This window comes from Montipora foliosa, chromosome 4, assembly GCF_036669935.1.
Source record: "Montipora foliosa isolate CH-2021 chromosome 4, ASM3666993v2, whole genome shotgun sequence".
In the NCBI taxonomy this organism is placed as follows: Eukaryota; Metazoa; Cnidaria; class Anthozoa; order Scleractinia; family Acroporidae; genus Montipora; species Montipora foliosa.
The window spans coordinates 19,350,080-19,366,824 of NC_090872.1; the positions used below are offsets into that span (position 1 = coordinate 19,350,080).

A 16,745-nucleotide genomic window follows, 5' to 3' on the forward strand; every position below is an offset into this window, starting at 1 on the left:
GTCGATACAATCGTCGATGTAGCGGCCGTAGAGTTCAGGTTTGGGGCCGTTGTACTGATTAAAAAATTGGTGTTCAACATATCCTACAAAAAGATTGGCATAGCTAGGTCCCATACTTGTGCCCATCGCTGCACCATTAATTTGTTTGTAATAGTTGCCGGCGAATGAAAAACAATTAAGTGTTAAAACTAGTTCGGCAAGGCGAAGGAGCGTTTGCGAGCTTGGTTCTTTGACAGTGCGTTGATGAAAAAGTGTTTAAGTGCTTGAAGACCTTCGCTATTGGGAATGACTGTGTACAGAGATGTAATGTCCATAGTGAAAATAAGATTGCCTTGGCCGGAGAAATTGAAATCGCGCGGAAAATTTTTAGTGCGTGTGTACTGTCTTTAATGTATGATGGCAAAGATTTGACGATTGGCGTCATAATCCTGTCTAAGTAGCTAGAAATGAGTTCGGTGGGGCAACTACAGGCAGAAACGATAGGGCGACCTGGGTTGTTAGGTTTGTGAATTTTAGGCAAAAAGTAAATGCACGAAGTTCTAGGGGTGTTGATGATGAGATTAGTGGCAGTGTCCTGTAATTCTTGATTAACTATGAGATTCTGAATGGTGTCTTTGACAAGTTTTTGATTTTTGGAAGTGAGATCTTTCTGGATTTTGGAATAAAACGAGGTATCCGAAAGTTGCCGCTAAGCTTCTTTTTGGTAAAGGCCGGACCGCCAAACAACTACCGCGCCGCCTTTGTCGGCCGATTTGACAACTATGTCATTGCGTTTAGTAGGATTTTTGAGCTCCGTCCACTCTTCCGAGGAAAGGTTGGAAAATTTAGTGTTGCGATTGAATTTAAGTTTGTAAATGTCGTGACGGCATTTTTTGGTGAAAAAATCTAAAGAGGCAAATTGTCCCTTGGGAGTGAGGTTGGCTCCCGTCCTTCTCAGAACTTCTCAGAGACATGTACTAGATGTAAACCGCACACGAATAGCAGCAGTCTCAATTCGAGGCGTTCGCATTGCCTCCGTTATCGTTACGCAGACTCCCTATGTACCCCTATAGCGATGTTCTCTGTTTAGGGAGCTGTCTTTTGAGTTCAAACTTGCTAATTACTGAAAAAAACACCCTTTGTTTCGACGGCCAATCAACCTCTGGTTGGCACATTTACGCTAAAATATGACGTGACGATGAGAGTGTGTCGATTCCGCGTATTGATTGTTTTCCATGATCCTAACCGCCTTGAAAATGCATTTTCCGCGCTTAGTGAAGGCTTTTTGTTACTATTGGCTGTCTTGCTTGTATGCGTTTGTGATTACGTCATCCAATGGTAAACCGTTTTAACATCAAGCTGGTCATCACATTAATGTTTTGTCGTGCTTAGTGAAATTCATATCCTAGCAGTTAAAGACCTATCAACTCATCTTCAACCTCTGCTTTACTGACAGACGATGCTTGTGCAAATATCAAATGCCCATTCTATGGAAATTGTCACCCAAGTGCTAACCAAAATACCACAGAATGTAAATGCGACATCATTTGTACTGCTATATATCACCCCGTGTGCGGAACAGACGGAGAAACACATGGCAATGAGTGTGCAATGAAATCTCATGCTTGTGTCAGACAGAAGGACATTAAGGTGGCTTACGACGGCGAGTGCAGTAAGTTAGATGGTTTGATATTTAATTCAGTGCGAGTGGCGCACAATCTCTGATTACCTCACAGATGCGTGGATCTGAGAAAAGGGTCAATTGAACGGGAGGGGGGGGGGGGTTATTAGTCGTTAGCTTGTAGTCTTGGGCCCCCTAACACGATCTGCATTCAGCGGCGGGCAAGCAGTTGAGCGTCACTTTTCTCCGACTGGTGGACGCGGTTAATCTGTCTTCTTCCATAATGAAAGAAAGTCATGTCGTTTAACTGAGCCGTCTTTGCCCGTTATGAAAAGGATTCTCGATTTGGGAGTAACCTCCCTGAAAACATGTGAGTCACGGAATTCCAATCTCTTCAAGCAGAAGAGCTCCAGAATTAAGAGAACGTTAAGAATCTCCTGCCTTTCGAATAATAAAACAGGCAAACCCACCCACAGTCATAACACTTAACTTCAACAAAATTTAAAAATCCCCTCCTGAGATGTCAGTGCACTTGCTTTACACGTGTGTAGTACATTTGCTACATTTCAACAGTTTAAAAGCAGTAATTTCTGTCTTCACTGTCCTTCAAGATATCAATTAGTAGATACATCTTATTTTTTAAAAAAAGTTGTCAGTCGCATTAAATCCCCAGTTGTGGTTAAGATTTGCTTTTCGTGTTGCTTTCATTAAAAGTCAGCACACTTCCAGTTTCAACCTTGTTTCCAGTACTCGGCAACTAGGCTGCTCCAACATTGTCGACAAATTCCTAATTTTTGTTACCTTTTATGCGCCGATCAACTCGAAACTTCAACATTCTCCCCGCCCGGGCATTTGAACTTTTGAAGAGTGGATCGTTCAAATTCCCGCCCCCTCGGGCCAAAATAGAGTGCAAATGCCCTACCCTATCGTCGGATTTGTCTGTCACACCCTACTAAAGAACAATCTTCGTCGTCTCCTGCCGTCTTTAATAAAGACCTTTTTAAGACCTTTTTTGTAAGCCAATCGCTCACAAATGCTACATCTCTTCCTTTAAACTCTTCTATCGAGTCTAAACACATGCTTTATAGCTGCTAGCGACTTCGGCGCTCAAGCAACACGATTATTATTTTTTTTTATAACCAATAAAATTCTTCGGTTTCGTGGCTTTGCGGTTGTCATAGTCTTCGTCGTTACTAAGACTCCTCATCGCGCTTACGCAGGTTTACGGCAAATTTGCGTTTTAGCAAAAATAAAAATAAAAAATATTTTATTTGGGCTCATCTTTCCTGTCGGCTAAAGATACCAGGCAACTTCTCCTTAGAGAGAATAAGAAAATTTTCCTGATTATTTGACACTGAAGCAGCAGTGTACCATTTGTGGTTTTGCCCTTTCCCGAAACGCGATATCGCTAAATCTTTCTATTTGGAGGACATAACGACTTCCTTGGCTTGCCGTAATGGCGGCCAGGATTGCGTGACATGGAATTAGCTTAGAAGAAAAGTATCCTAAACATTCATAACAGCTAACCTTAAGCCTAAAGAAAAGTTTTTAGGCCTAAGGTTAGCTATTATGAATGTTTAGGATACTTCTTCTAAGCTTTTCTTCTCAGGTAATTCCATGTCACGCAATCGTGGCCGGGTATTCTGAAGTTGCTCTTTCGTTGTAAACTGGTTTATTATTAACAGAACAAAATCGCACTTCTCCTATTCGATAAATCCCTCTGTTATAAGTGAGCTTACGTAAACACGGCGACGATAAGGATAACGGTCACTTAGAAGTCATTCCAAGTTAGCATTAAATATCAACCAAGACGTCACGCTTATAAAGTTAGTCTGAAGTGTCAGCCGTCTCCTCGCCTAGGGGAGGCGAGGAGACGGCTGACACTTCAGACTATTATAAAGTTCGTCCCTTGCTCCCGTCCAACCTCGTTCCCAGGGTCTTTCATCTCCACATTCCCCGCTCCCTCTGGGGTGGGGAAGATGAAAGGCCCTTGGGAGTGAGGTTGGCTCCCGTCCTTCTCAGAACTTCTCAGAGACATGTACTAGATGTAAACCGCACACGAATAGCCAGCAGTCCCAATTCGAGGCGTTCGCATTGTCTCCGTCATCGTTACGCAGACTCCCTATGTACCCCTATAGCGATGTTCTCTGTTTAGGGAGCTGTCTTTTGAGTTCAAACTTGCTAATCACTAAAAAAAAGAACACCCTCTGTTTCGACGGCCAATCGACCTCTGGTTGGCACATTTACGCTAAAATATGACGTGACGATGAGAGTGTGTCGATTCCGCGTATTAATTGTTTTCCATGATCCTGACCGCCTTAAAAATGCATTTTCCGCGCTTAGTGCAGGCTTTTTAATACTATTTGCTGTCTTGAATGTATTCGTTTGTGATTACGTTACCCAATGGTAAACCATTTTAACATCAAAGTGGTGATCACATTAATGTTTTCTCGTGCTTAGTGAAATTCATATCCTAGCAGTTAAAGACCTATCAACTCATCTTCAACCTCTGCTTTACTGACAGACGATGCTTGTGCAGATGACAAATGCCCATTCTATGGAAATTGTCACCCAAGTGCTAACCAAAATACCACAGAATGTAAATGCGACATCATTTGTACTGAGATATATCGCCCAGTGTGCGGAACAGACGGAGAAACACATGGCAATGAGTGTGCAATGAAATCTCATGCTTGTGTCAAACAGAAGGACATTAAGGTGGCTTACGACGGCGAGTGCAGTAAGTTAGATGGTTTGGTATTTAATTCAGTGCGAGTGGCGCACAATCTCTGATTACCTCACAGGTGCATGGATCTGAGAAAGGGTCAATTGAACAGGAGGGGGGGGGGGGGGGGTTATTAGTCGTTAGCTTGTAGTCTTGGGCCCCCTAACACGATCTGCATTCAGCGGCGGGCAAGCAGTTGAGCGTCACTTTTCTCCGACTGGTGGACGCGGTTAATTTGTCTTCTTCCATAATGAAAAAAAGTCATGTCGTTTAAATAAGCCGTCTTTGCCCGTTATGAAAAGGATTCTCGATTTGGGAGTAACCTCCCTGAAAACATGAGAGTCACGGAATTCCTATTTCTTCAAACAGAAGAGCTCCAGGGCCTGGTTGCTCGAAAGCGGATTAACTTAATCCAGGCTTAGCGTAAACTTCTGTTTTATGCTTTCAAATTTTTGGTGAGTTTCTTTCGCTTATTTTCGTTGTTCAAGATTGACTTCCTCTGATGTAAAGGTTTGCCGTGTATCAGCGTTGAACAGCATTTCAGAGTAGAGTAGGTTAGGAGTAGGTTATTTTTTAATCGGCTTTTGAAGAACCGGGCCCAGAATTAAGAGAAAGTTAAGAATCCTCTGCCTTTCGAATAATAAAACAGGCAAACCCACCTACAGTCATAACACTTAACTTCAACAAAATTTTAAAATCCCCTCCTGAGATGTCAGTGCACTCGCTTTACACGTGTCTAGTACATTTGCTACATTTCATTGTCACCCGCTGCTCAGCGATCAACGGTTTAAAATGCGTGCGGATTTCAATAATTAATGGTCACGAAGTGTCCTCCTGCTCATTACTCGTGTCTCAGAATACAGACAATAGGGAGTTCAAGAACCACGACGACTACGACAAAAAGCAGTAATATTTAACAATTATTCCATGAACGCGCGTTGGATATGAGATGGTAAATAGCCAACGAGGCGCGTAGCGCCGAGTTGGCTATAACCAGTCTCATATCCAACAATGCTCGTTTCGTTGAGTGCAAGTCTAAGTATATAACAAAGGTAAATTAAGCACCGTAAGAAAGATTTCTTAGCTGACATTTGGAGGGTTAGCCCTTTGTGAGAGAAAAGCGTCGATTCGCAAATCCTTTTTTACGGTGCCAACAGATTTACCTTGCGATCAACTCGTTTAGCGATCAGCGATCAACGATCAACGATCAACAATCAGCGATCAACGGTTTAAAATGCGTGCGGATTTCAATAATTAATGGTCACGAAGTGTCCTCCTGCTCATTACTCGTGTCTCAGAATACAGACAATAGGGAGTTCAAGAACCACGACGACTACGACAAAAAGCAGTAATATTTAACAATTATTCCATGAACGCGCGTTGGATATGAGATGGTAAATAGCCAACGAGGCGCGTAGCGCCGAGTTGGCTATAACCAGTCTCATATCCAACAATGCTCGTTTCGTTGAGTGCAAGTCTAAGTATATAACAAAGGTAAATTAAGCACCGTAAGAAAGATTTCTTAGCTGACATTTGGAGGGTTAGCCCTTTGTGAGAGAAAAGCGTCGATTCGCAAATCCTTTTTTACGGTGCCAACAGATTTACCTTGCGATCAACTCGTTTGGCGAAACTGTTACCGTGTTTCATTCGCCACCGACTACGTAGCACCAGCTTCTTTAGAAACTTGTCCCTTTACCCGCTGACACCAAGAGTGTTAAATTAGATAAGAGTGTTGTTATGGGATGGGTGGGCTCCCCAGAACAGTCACAAACGAATCTATTTTAGAATGCCCGTTCCCGCGAAAATTAGTTGTCATGTCCCTGTAAAAAAAAAAAAAAAAAACCTGCAAGAAGCAGTCACGCGTGACATGGCTTCTTCTGATTGGTTAAAATTGGCGGCCCTATGTTTGTTTTGCACGCAAAGTGTAGCTATAAATAAATCAATTTTTGACTGTGCCGGGCAAGACCGCAAAGTGATAGAACGACACTCTAATCTAATTCACTCTGGCTCATACCTGTTTTGATTCCGTTCTGGCCATTTACTATACTTTTTAAATGCGAGGCGACTTGCAATATTTGCCTCATGATATCACTTGCGCGTAGTCGTATTTGGAATAATACGCTCCAGGCTGTCATTGTTCGAAAACCCTTTGACCCAACAAGTGGGTAATTTCATCGGGAGCTGAAAATGCTGAACTTAGCTGGCCAACACACTCTTAATTTCTTGCTAACCTTTTCTGTATTTGCAGCCGGCGCCGCAAGCAAACCCAGTTTTTCAAGTCTGTCCCTGATGATGACTTTCTTGGGGTTCCTGTGGTACTTCGTCTAGGATGACACGTGTCGGAGGCGAATCTTTGTTTACATTTTTTGCCTCATGACACTTTGAGTGCAATTTACCAGATATGATCTCTGAGTAATGACGCTTTGAAAATTCGAAATTTTACAAAGAAGGTATAGGCTCGTGAGAGCTTTTGCCACCCAATTGATACCTAATAACTCTCTCGCTGATAAAGCCGAAAGGCTTAAAATTGGAAATTTGACTGCGTTTATCACGTTCTTTTGCCTTTTGAAGTCAATTTGTAAAGAGCATGATACCTTCTCCAGCGAAGCTATGATCCTCGCAGTTATGAACGCAATTTTTGCAATTGCGTAAAGAAGCCTGAAAAATGCCTTCTGTCGGAAAACTCGTTTGTTAATGAGAAAATGTAAACAATGACGTCATTTATGATTCGCCTGTAGCACAAAGGACCTGTATGCCTGTGGAAAGAACATAAAAGCAAAAGCTGGTACAACGCATACTTGTTTTAGATTGATGTATTGTAATATTTAGCTGGCCAAAATAGTCTTCTTTACGGCATGTTCAAGGCGTTTTTTTCAGAGACAACTTATTCCGTTTTCTAATGTTTAAATGTGCAAGAATTTTCGACCGCCGTGGATCGACCCCAGGCTCTCTCTCTACAAACTAAACAAGACGCTCTAATTTAGATTTTTTTTAACTTAAATGTGTAATTTGGAAGTTATATAATCCTGGACAAATAAACGGTAGTTTTAATCTTTGTTTTGTTTTACTAACAATATGTAATGATTAAAGATAGAAGGATTATCTGTTTTTTATGGTTTCATTGGTATGTCTATAATATTGGTATGCCGTCGTTCAACCACACTTTGATTATTGCTGTGCTGTGTGGGGCAATTGTGGAAAATACCTCGCCAAAAAGCTCCAAAACCTCCAAACTCGGGTGAGAGGTATCATAACCTTCTCAAATTACGACTCTGACGCAGATGAACTCATCCATACCCTAGGATGGAGAAACCCGAACGATCAACGTGCGATCTCAAAATCCACGTTAATGTATAAAACGCTACGCAATTATATTTCCGGAATATTTAAGGTCTAAATTTATTTTGCGTGACATCGTATCTTTCATTAAAAAGTATGTTACTCTTTAGCGAATTTTCAGACGCTTTATCTCAATGCATTTGAACTTGAAAATGGTGTCACGATGTCGCCGAAACGTCGCACTTTCCTATCGCTAATTTTGACTTGTTTATAAGATACTGCTATTGACGATTGTTGGCCCTGAGAAAAACACTCAAGCCTGGTTCACATGTATGACGCAAATGCAATTGCAAACGCAAGCGCAGACGCAAGAAACGGAAAAATTCCCATTTACTTACGTTTGCATTCCACACCCGTGAACCGGAGAAACGCAAACGCAAACGCAAACACAAGGTAAAAAATACACAGGTTGATTCTCGTCCACCATCTTGGAAAGAGGACTTGAACTGCGCTTGCGTGTCTTACTTCCCTTGCGTTTGCATTGGACGAGTGAACTTCGTTTGCGTTTGAACCAGGCTTTATGAGCCATGAGTATTGCAGGAAGATACGTGGAGTATTTTGTTATTTAGTGGTTATCTATTGTACAAAATTATCCAAATATGGTAAAACCTTCAGGGTTAGGATTAGGGTTGTTGGTGCATACTCAGCCAGTGCACAAGCAACACAAACGTTCAATTATCAGCTAGTACTTTTTTTTAATACTAAGATAAACAAACACAAAGAAGTTTCTCGTAATCCTTATACATTCCAGCGCAAATGTATGAAAAGCCGCACACCGATTTTTACTGTGGAGAAAGTTGTATGCAAATTCGGGTGAATACGTGATTGTAGCCGATATGACGTCAGCCGAAAACACTTTGAATTAAAATATACTTTGGTTGAAGGTAGAGTCACGCATGAAAATCGGTAAAATTGCTTGCACAGAAAAGGCAATAACAGTGGAATAAATATCAAATAGGTGAGGCAGAATAATAGTTAAAATAACATAATTCAGGTTGTGTTCTTAAATGCTCGCCGTGATTTGATGTTACACTGAAAATTCGCAAGAACATATGTGCAAGGTAATTAACTTTAAGGTAATCCTTCATGAGCCTTGTTACAATATCAGACATGCAGAAAATCAGTCATTCCATGGTCATTTGGGTTTTATCCAACCAATGCGATCAATTTGTACCGTAAAGTTCAGTTGGTGATGTTGAAGTATCACTGCTTTTGTAAAGCTCGTACGATGTTTTAATTTGGTCGTCGTCTTTTATTCACTACGATTGTTGGTGAATCAAGCGAATGATCGAGGATGGTGACAAGGAAAATGAAACGAAACAAGAAATTACTTTTCTCATCATGCTTTTTGCTTGTCTCAGGTCTAAAAAGATGCACTTTGAACATAGTTGTGATATGCTTTCAGCTGTGCCTTTGGAGATTTCAACCATAGTTGGCATTGAGGTGTGATGGAAGACGAGGAATCTGGAAATGGAAACCGGAATACTAAGTCCAGAATTCCGAAAAGTATTACAGTAAACAGAAAAATCCCCTAGCCTTATCAAGGGTCCAATAAAAGGAAAATTCCAGCTCTTTTTAGTGTTGTCTAAGGGAAGTTGGCCAACGTAAGATGAGTTCAACAATTTCTGCATTTACTGAGGTACCAGGACTCGAAAAATACAGACGAATAGTTAAATAGTTAAGAAGTTACCCTTTAGACTTCTATCAGCGTTCACTGTGTTATGGAGAACAATGTATTGATAGACAGTGAGAACAAACTACACTCTTGAAAAGGTTTGTTGTCCCAACCTCGTCCCCACGATCTCTTCTCGACGAAAATGAAGACCCTGGAAACGAGGTTGTTGTTGCCCGTTTGTGAAATGATCCTTTCGAATAATAACGAATGACAACGTGTTTTATTGTGCAGTAAACTGTGCTATGCATTCTGTTTACAGTGGTATTAATATTTCAGGTAGACTGAGTTGCACCCTGGTATGGCTCCTCCAAAAGCACGGTATCACCTTATTTTGCAGTCAGTGGCAGCTTTTCTTTTCATTCAACATGCCTCAACAGAGATTCGACTAGAATGCCCGAGTTTTGAGAGGGTCTTTCATCCTGTGAAACCTCAGACCTCTAACGCGCCTTACATGCTCAATGTAAGCGATGAAGACGGGCGCTTTGATTATAATACGCATTATGGGCCGATTCAGATGACGCACACAAGTAAGATACTAAACCCACTGTTACACTGTGCAATTTTTGGTGCAACTTGCCTCGCAACGCCATTTCTACAAACGTTCTTACATTACAAAACAATTTCTTTCACGGGTGTTCGGTGATCAGATGAGGTTAAAGGAACATTTTCATTGCCTTGTGCCGCAAATCGTTGCAACACAAGTTGCAGGACAGATGTTACAGTCTGTGCAATGCTTAAAAAATTTATTGCAACCGTTGCGGAAAGTTGAACCCAATTCTACCTTCCGCAACGGTTTCTGGCCATTGCAAGGTATGTTACATTGGGCAATGATTCGTGCAACTTGTCTAGCAATGGCGTTGGGAGACAAGTTGCCGAAAAATTGCACAGGTTCGTTTTTCATCGCCATGCTGTGTCGCACACAGCTTTTGCCATATATTGAGAAAAAAGCAACACCAACTTGTTGCCCTCGTTTTCAATTTCTCACGCCTAGTTTTACCTTGTGATTGGATCATTTGAAAGTCTTCTCTGTTGTGATTGGTCATAATTCAAATAATAAGCCGTGCCGATTTGGCATAGAGCTTAGTTTTTTCTGAGAAGATGTTCACATGTTTTCTCCGGCAGTCAGGGGCCATATTAGCCTCAGGCGAGTGCAATTTGAGAACTTTCAAAACATCACGAAAGACCATAAATCACGAAATGCACGAGCAACAAGTTCATAAATTTTTCTATTTATTATATACTCAACAAAGTTACTCCATCGCTGAGTTTTCATAGAAACTTCCGTCTTGCACTCTATAATTTATTTATGCATTCGTCATCAATAAGAAACGCGCCTCGTGTCTGTTGTGTATATTTAGCAGCTATTCCACTGACACTGAAGTGAATAGTTGTTTTAGTAAATACTAAAATAGTGAGATAATATAGCACAAAAAGATGATTTTATCTCATTTATTCCTGCAAAGATTATAACAGTTTTGAGCGCAAATTCCGCGCTAATAGACCATTTTCGGATTCTCACGGCTGGACTGGATCTAGCATGAAATGGAGGCTAATGCGTGCAAATCTTTTCAAATGCAAATTAATTTGCCCGCATTAGCCTCCATTTCATGCTAGATCCAGTCCAACCGTTAGAATACGAAACTGGCCTATTGCTCGGAGGTGAATAGCAAAGAATATCTGGAGTTTGAGTAGCCAATCAGCGCGCGAGTTCAACGCTATCCACTGTTTTAGTATATACTAAACTAAAATAGTTTATAAGGTCAGGTGAAGAGATGACCATTGCCTTAAAAGTTGTTATTTTCATCTTCGGATGAACGATTTTCGAGTTCAGAGTGTAGAATTCGTGATTACAGAGAACTGGAGAAATTGTGAAGAGATAGAACATTTTGTCGCGGACTGCCCTTTTTAGAATGAACTCCGAAGGACGGAGAACTATTAGGTTTAGAATGGGGCATGATACGTCAAGTAAGCAACATAATATTTGGGTTTGCATAACTGTCTCGAATTCCCTCAACTCCCCCGAGTGTTTAGATCAGGCTATGGAAACATGGAAAAAAAGTCCTCTATTGCTTTTATAAAATATTTCTCAAAGATAATTCGACAATTGAAGGAAAATGCTGTTTTTTTTACTTCTTGATTGAAACAGCCAATCAAAACGCTCGTCTGACAATACATGATGACCAATCAAAATTCGTGAGATGTCACAGCCGCGTTTCCATACTCTCATCTAAACACAGCTATTGACCAATGAGAGTTGCGGGTACTGTCCTAATTACTTTATAAAAAACGTCGAAGGATCGTGCAGTTTACCGTATAAATAGGTAAAAGACATGGACAAGACTTCAGTATTAACAGCTTGTAAACCAATCATGTGACATTACTGAGACTCTCCTTTTAAGAACTTGTGAGTTTTGCCATTGGTGTTTGTTTGAATTTAAAGTGCCCCTATTTCGTTTTGAGGTCACATTGCATTTTGGAATCCTTTGTATCATTTCAGTATCGCTGAATGGTACTCCGAATGGTAACACAACAGAGACGTTTGTTGGATTCATCATCAACGTGTACAATGAGTTTGAAGATGAAGAAAGTGGCCAATTCGTGAAGCCACCGCCTGAGGGAACGTCTGTCACGGAGTGTCATTATTCTGCAAGATCGTACTTCGTACGTAGTACACTTTCATTCAGATTTTTTTTATGCTTACGTTAAGTGATATTTGTGTTGGCAATTACAACTTCTTAGAGTACGACAAGAAACGCTAAAAATGGAGAAATATTTTCTCATCATTATTGGCTCAGTAGCATAGGTCCATCTTCACCTTGATTTCCTCATCGAGCAGGCAAGTAGTTTGTGCTGAATATTTATTGGGCTTTTTGTACTTGGCGGTCTCTGAAAGTTTGAGTCCGATGTCCGAGATAATCTATGTGGCGTGATGCTCTGAAAATGCTAAGATCTTAGAAAGATTCTATTACCTTGGGTGCCAGAGGCTATTTTTTTCGTTTGAATTTGGAGGGCTTAAGCGACGGAATCTGCTCTTCCCTCTTCGTGATCGCGGTGGAAGTAATTTCTTTAATTCAAAGCGACCAAAAAAAAGGACACCTAGAGTAAAGAGTGTTTGGCCTCATTAGCGCTTTTCACTTCCGGTAATTTATCAATTTTAAATGGCTAATATTTCTCTGATTACTAATAACCAAAGGTTTAGACTTGAGAAGATGACGAAGTTTAAGGAGTTCTTGCACTTCTGAAACCAATTAAATTACGCAAAGTGGTATGTTGATGAGACAAAGTGTTTTGGAGCTCGGTTACTTTCGGTTACTTGACGATGACGTCGACCATGATAATGATGATGATGACGATGACGTGTACGCCGATCACGACGACGACAACGGCGACGACGACTTGACGATGATGATGATGACGACGTTGACTATGATGATGCATCGGATCATTGGACAACCCAAGTAAACACTTCATAATGGCGATCAATAGACCATATTCGTATTCTCGGTATTGGACTGGAACTAGCTTGCAATGGAGGCCAATGCGGGGGAATCTTTTCAAATGCAAATACTTTCTAATATATTCCCCCGCATTAGCCTCCATTGCAAGCTAGTTCCAGTCCAATACCGAGAATACGAATATTGTCTATTTGCGCAACAGCCCTGGCATGTTCACATGGTTACGCCTCAATTTACCCTAATTAATCACTGTTCAATTCTGTCAATTTTCCGAAAGAACGAGGTGGTTCAAAACTCCACCAGCAGTATGGAGTGGACCAGTTTTCAAATCAAATGGAAATCTCCAAGGAAATACCCCGCGGGAAAGATCATCATAAGGTACCTTTATTTTATAAGCTTTGCAGGGCATCAGATGTAATAAAGAGAAAGTCAGTATCAGTCTTAGAAAGAGAAGACCACAAGGAACACGCAAAACTTCATCTTCTTTTCCTTTCGGTCCGCCTCTATCTACAGGATGGAGGACTTGACGGCTAAAGACATCATTTCCTTGCATTTCTTTTTATTGTTAAAAAAATGTATCGAAACTGATTATTGTCTAATTGGAAGCGAATAATCTATTGGTTAAGATTTTTCACTGATACAACTTTTCTAATGCCATTTTACACTGTAGTGTTATCATAAACGGAAGACGCAAAATAAAAGATCGATTGATTGATGGGAAATACAAGCTGTCATCGTACAATATCCAATCATTATGCAAAAAGTACTGTTATTAGTAATTTATTGTGTTTCGGTGTTGTTGCTTCAAATGCAAAGGAAATGTATGCAATTTGGAAGGATTTGTTTGGTTGGATACCAAGCAGTCTTTTGGGAAAGACCAACACATTTACTAATCCTCTTGCTCAATCGATTATAATCAAACCCAATCCATTTTCAGCATCCGAACGGTTCTCCTGGCCTCCTCTATTTCAGCCAGTCTTCTTTATTTCAGCACTTCAACATTCTCGAGAAATTTTACACGTAATTTAGCAAAAGACTAATTTTTTGCCAGACTAAGAGTTACAATCATGCTGGTTTTTCCTAGGGCTAGCGTGGTGAAAGAACACGGTGTCTACTGGGATGGAATAACTTTGACCCTACACTGTAAGTATTTTTCACAAGGGTTATTGCGACGAATTACACAAAAGAAAAACATGAAGCAAAGAAGCTCCCTCAGATAGGAAGTATCTGATGGATACTGAACTCATGAACCAGCATCTGGCCGAACAACGGTATAGTTATCTTTAACAGGTCAGAGCCTACAGCGTTGGTCGACTCTTACCGGGATTCCATTTCAGTTATATCTCAGATAGTACGTATTCTACAGCGCTGCCCGCTAAATTTGCAAGTAACTATTTCAAAAGCCAATAAGATTTATTCGTTTTTAGGATTTTTACGCCTGCCTATCATTTTGTGGCAGTTGAACGTTCCCTTATACTTCAACTAGTTACCATTCCCGCGCGCCTGATTACCCCAGAGATGTAATAAATGTCTAACTAGCCTCGTTTTATCGGTCTGTACTGAAATTACAGGTCCTCGGTTTTTTTCCCGTTAATTTATAGTCTGCGCGCTTCCCGTTTAGGTCATAACTCATTAAGTAGCTCGAACTCGGTTAGTAAGAGGTATTTAATAGAATTCATTTTTAACAAACAATCCAATGTTGTCTTTTTTGACAGACGAGTGTCCCACGCCAAGGTGCTATCTTCCTAGAGGGTGTCCTTATGGCCTTGCAAAATCGAAGTTTGGATGTACACGTTGCGAATGTGCAGGTTCGTTGAATTAAATTGGTGATGAACTGAGCTGTTGTTGTTGTTGTTGTTGTTGTTGTTGTTGTTGTTTGGTTTGGCTGTCGCAAAGCGACAGATCCACGTTACTGTCAGTCCCCTTTGCGATCACGAGCTCTGCGATGGCTCACAAGTCCAATATCGGATCCACAGACTTTTGGACATCTATCACAGGGGTAGCATCCAGGCGCTTACATTCGCTCCTTGCGGCGGAGACGACGTTCTTTGAATTCTTCTATTCAGTCGGCACTCCTCAAACTTTGGCCATACCAGCCTTGACCGCTGTCCTCCATTTAGTTTTGTCCCTGGCAAGGGTTTCAAAGTCCGATATGCCGCTGGCCAAATGCGGCATATCGAACTGAGCTAGCATCAGAGGAAAGAGTACTTATTTCTGCCACAAGCGAGCACTGTACTTTACATTTAAGTTTAAATACAAACAGTGAAATTATTTTTCTTTAACTCTACTTTACAGGTGCAGCATCTATTAGCGTTCCATTCTCTTGCCTTCTTCTGATTCTTCTTACCATATGGCACAATTTGATGTGAAATCTTTAAGTTAGTCACACGTGTGGCACCCATATCGACGTCATGGCGTGTGCACACTCAGGACCAAGCCTCCGATGTGAATCTCGACTGACCGGTTGAAGATCCTCATTTGCAGAACACTACTGATTTGCCATACAGATAGATAGATGCTTGTTTATTCTCCCCATTTGTAGTATTTACTGAATTGCCGGGTTGGCAAGCGATAAATGATACCGGCATACTCACACACTACGTTAATATTTTACAGTAGCGAAGTAATTTAGTTTATTGGTCCGACCAAGGTACGGGTCTCAGATTGTAGTAACGCAGAGAGTGTTCACGCTCTTGGTACGCGTGAGAGGGGATAACATTCATGAGGGGTGGATGCTGACGCGCACTTTTGACGAACCACTCATAGGCTGCAGCTCCCTGACTCCAAATGTGTCTTGGTTAGCCATGGTCAAAGCGCAACGGTAATCTAACTTACCGAACACTATCCTTAGAGCTTTTCTTTGAATGGATTCTAGGAGACCTTCTAAGTGTGTTGGTAGGGCCGTCTTGAAAGGGGAAGCATACTCGATAACTGATCTCATTAAACTACAATAAACTGACACTAAATCCTGACAGTTTCAAGCCAGCCTTTTCAAAGGAATGCCAGGCAAATAGCCGTTTTAGGGCCTTCTTCGCAAACTTCATTCCAAGCTAGGAACTGCGATATAATCATCTGTAAAAGTTTATAGTTGGAAAATCTCTCAGTGGCTGCGGCATTTAACTGTATAGAACCTACAACAAAGGCTGGTATTTCAGAAAGCTTATAACCATTTCTTTGCATTTCTTTTCATAATTATAATAAGCTTCATGTCGCTTTTTGAAGCGTATCTATTTCCACTGCAATGAGAGGTGAATAAATTGGTGAAAGCCTAGGAATTATTTCGAAAACAAACCGTATCATCAACACATTTCCTCTATTAGGCCACACTCTACGCAAATTGTTTACCAGGATCGCAAACAGTAATGGGGCCAGTTTCGTTCCTTGTGGGACTCCCCCATGGATCCCCCCATGGGGGATGTCAGGGTCCCAACGTTGTTAAAGTGAACCGTTTTATTTATTTATTTGATTTCTAACTTGAAAAGAAGAAGAAGCACCTGACTTTATAAAAGGTTTTTTCAAACAGTGTGGCCTTATTTTCACCCATTTTCGCCGTTAGCACCATTTCTTTATGGCGTTAAAATGTAGATCATTTCTGTTATCTTATCATCAGCTCTTTCGTGTGTTTCTTGCCAGATTCTTCGACTCATTGGACAAAAGCAATATTTTGCTCCAGAACCAAGTCACTAACGAGGAAGATCTTTGCATGGAAATCCTAATTCTAATGTGGATGTAGTGATATCCAGGGGCACCCAACGAAAATTATTTCCAAAACGCATAGTAATAGGAAAGAAACTTACAAGAAAACGCTAATAACACATTGTTTTTGACTTTTTAAATTTTGCTGGGGAAAAAAGGTGTTCCGTACTCCCAGGATGATTATGAGCAACTTTTTTAGCTCCCAGCTAGATAGTGAGGGAAATTACACAAACAGCCGACTTTGTGTCACTGTTT

The 16,745-nt window shown here is 40.9% G+C and overlaps 2 protein-coding genes across 11 annotated transcripts in view; both read left to right on the forward strand.

Annotated features, from left to right (window-relative positions):
• The window catches only part of LOC138000180 (uncharacterized), a 14,908-nt gene extending 7,475 nt beyond the window's left edge, over positions 1-7,433 (forward strand). For 3 of the 6 annotated variants that reach the window (XM_068846404.1, XM_068846402.1, XM_068846403.1), the window contains 3 exons: positions 1,436-1,651; positions 4,125-4,340; positions 6,574-7,433. In XM_068846404.1, coding sequence (XP_068702505.1) covers positions 1,436-1,651; positions 4,125-4,340; positions 6,574-6,653 — 512 coding nt within the window. In that variant the 3' untranslated portion in view covers positions 6,654-7,433. The remainder of the gene's footprint in view (positions 1-1,435; positions 1,652-4,124; positions 4,341-6,573) is intronic. The other 3 variants (XM_068846405.1, XM_068846407.1, XM_068846406.1) reach the window with 2 other exon arrangements.
• Positions 7,434-8,509: 1,076 nt separating this feature from the next.
• On the forward strand, positions 8,510-15,753 carry LOC138000183 (uncharacterized). 5 transcript variants are annotated; one of them, XM_068846413.1, is made up of 8 exons: positions 8,544-8,622; positions 9,026-9,107; positions 9,616-9,866; positions 11,837-12,000; positions 13,072-13,172; positions 13,879-13,937; positions 14,510-14,602; positions 15,090-15,753. In XM_068846413.1, the coding sequence occupies exons 3-8, from the start codon at positions 9,638-9,640 to the stop codon at positions 15,161-15,163; spliced, it is 720 nt and encodes a 239-aa protein (XP_068702514.1). In that variant the 5' UTR covers positions 8,544-8,622; positions 9,026-9,107; positions 9,616-9,637; the 3' UTR covers positions 15,164-15,753. The 5 variants fall into 5 exon arrangements, with proteins under 5 accessions (XP_068702513.1, XP_068702514.1, XP_068702515.1 ...); XM_068846412.1 differs by lacking the exon at positions 9,026-9,107 and having other exon boundaries at positions 8,510-8,622; XM_068846414.1 differs by lacking the exon at positions 9,026-9,107 and having other exon boundaries at positions 8,599-8,725.
• Positions 15,754-16,745: the final 992 nt, after the last annotated feature.

Bases quoted from the DNA above. Each gene is read 5' to 3' on its own strand.
- LOC138000183 (XM_068846412.1), top strand. From the start codon at position 9,638: ATGGCTCCTCCAAAAGCACGGTATCACCTTATTTTGCAGTCAGTGGCA. The intron at 9,867-11,836 runs GTAAGATACTAA...GTATCATTTCAG, and splicing joins GATTCAGATGACGCACACAA to TATCGCTGAATGGTACTCCG. The intron at 14,603-15,089 runs GTTCGTTGAATT...TCTACTTTACAG, and splicing joins TACACGTTGCGAATGTGCAG to GTGCAGCATCTATTAGCGTT.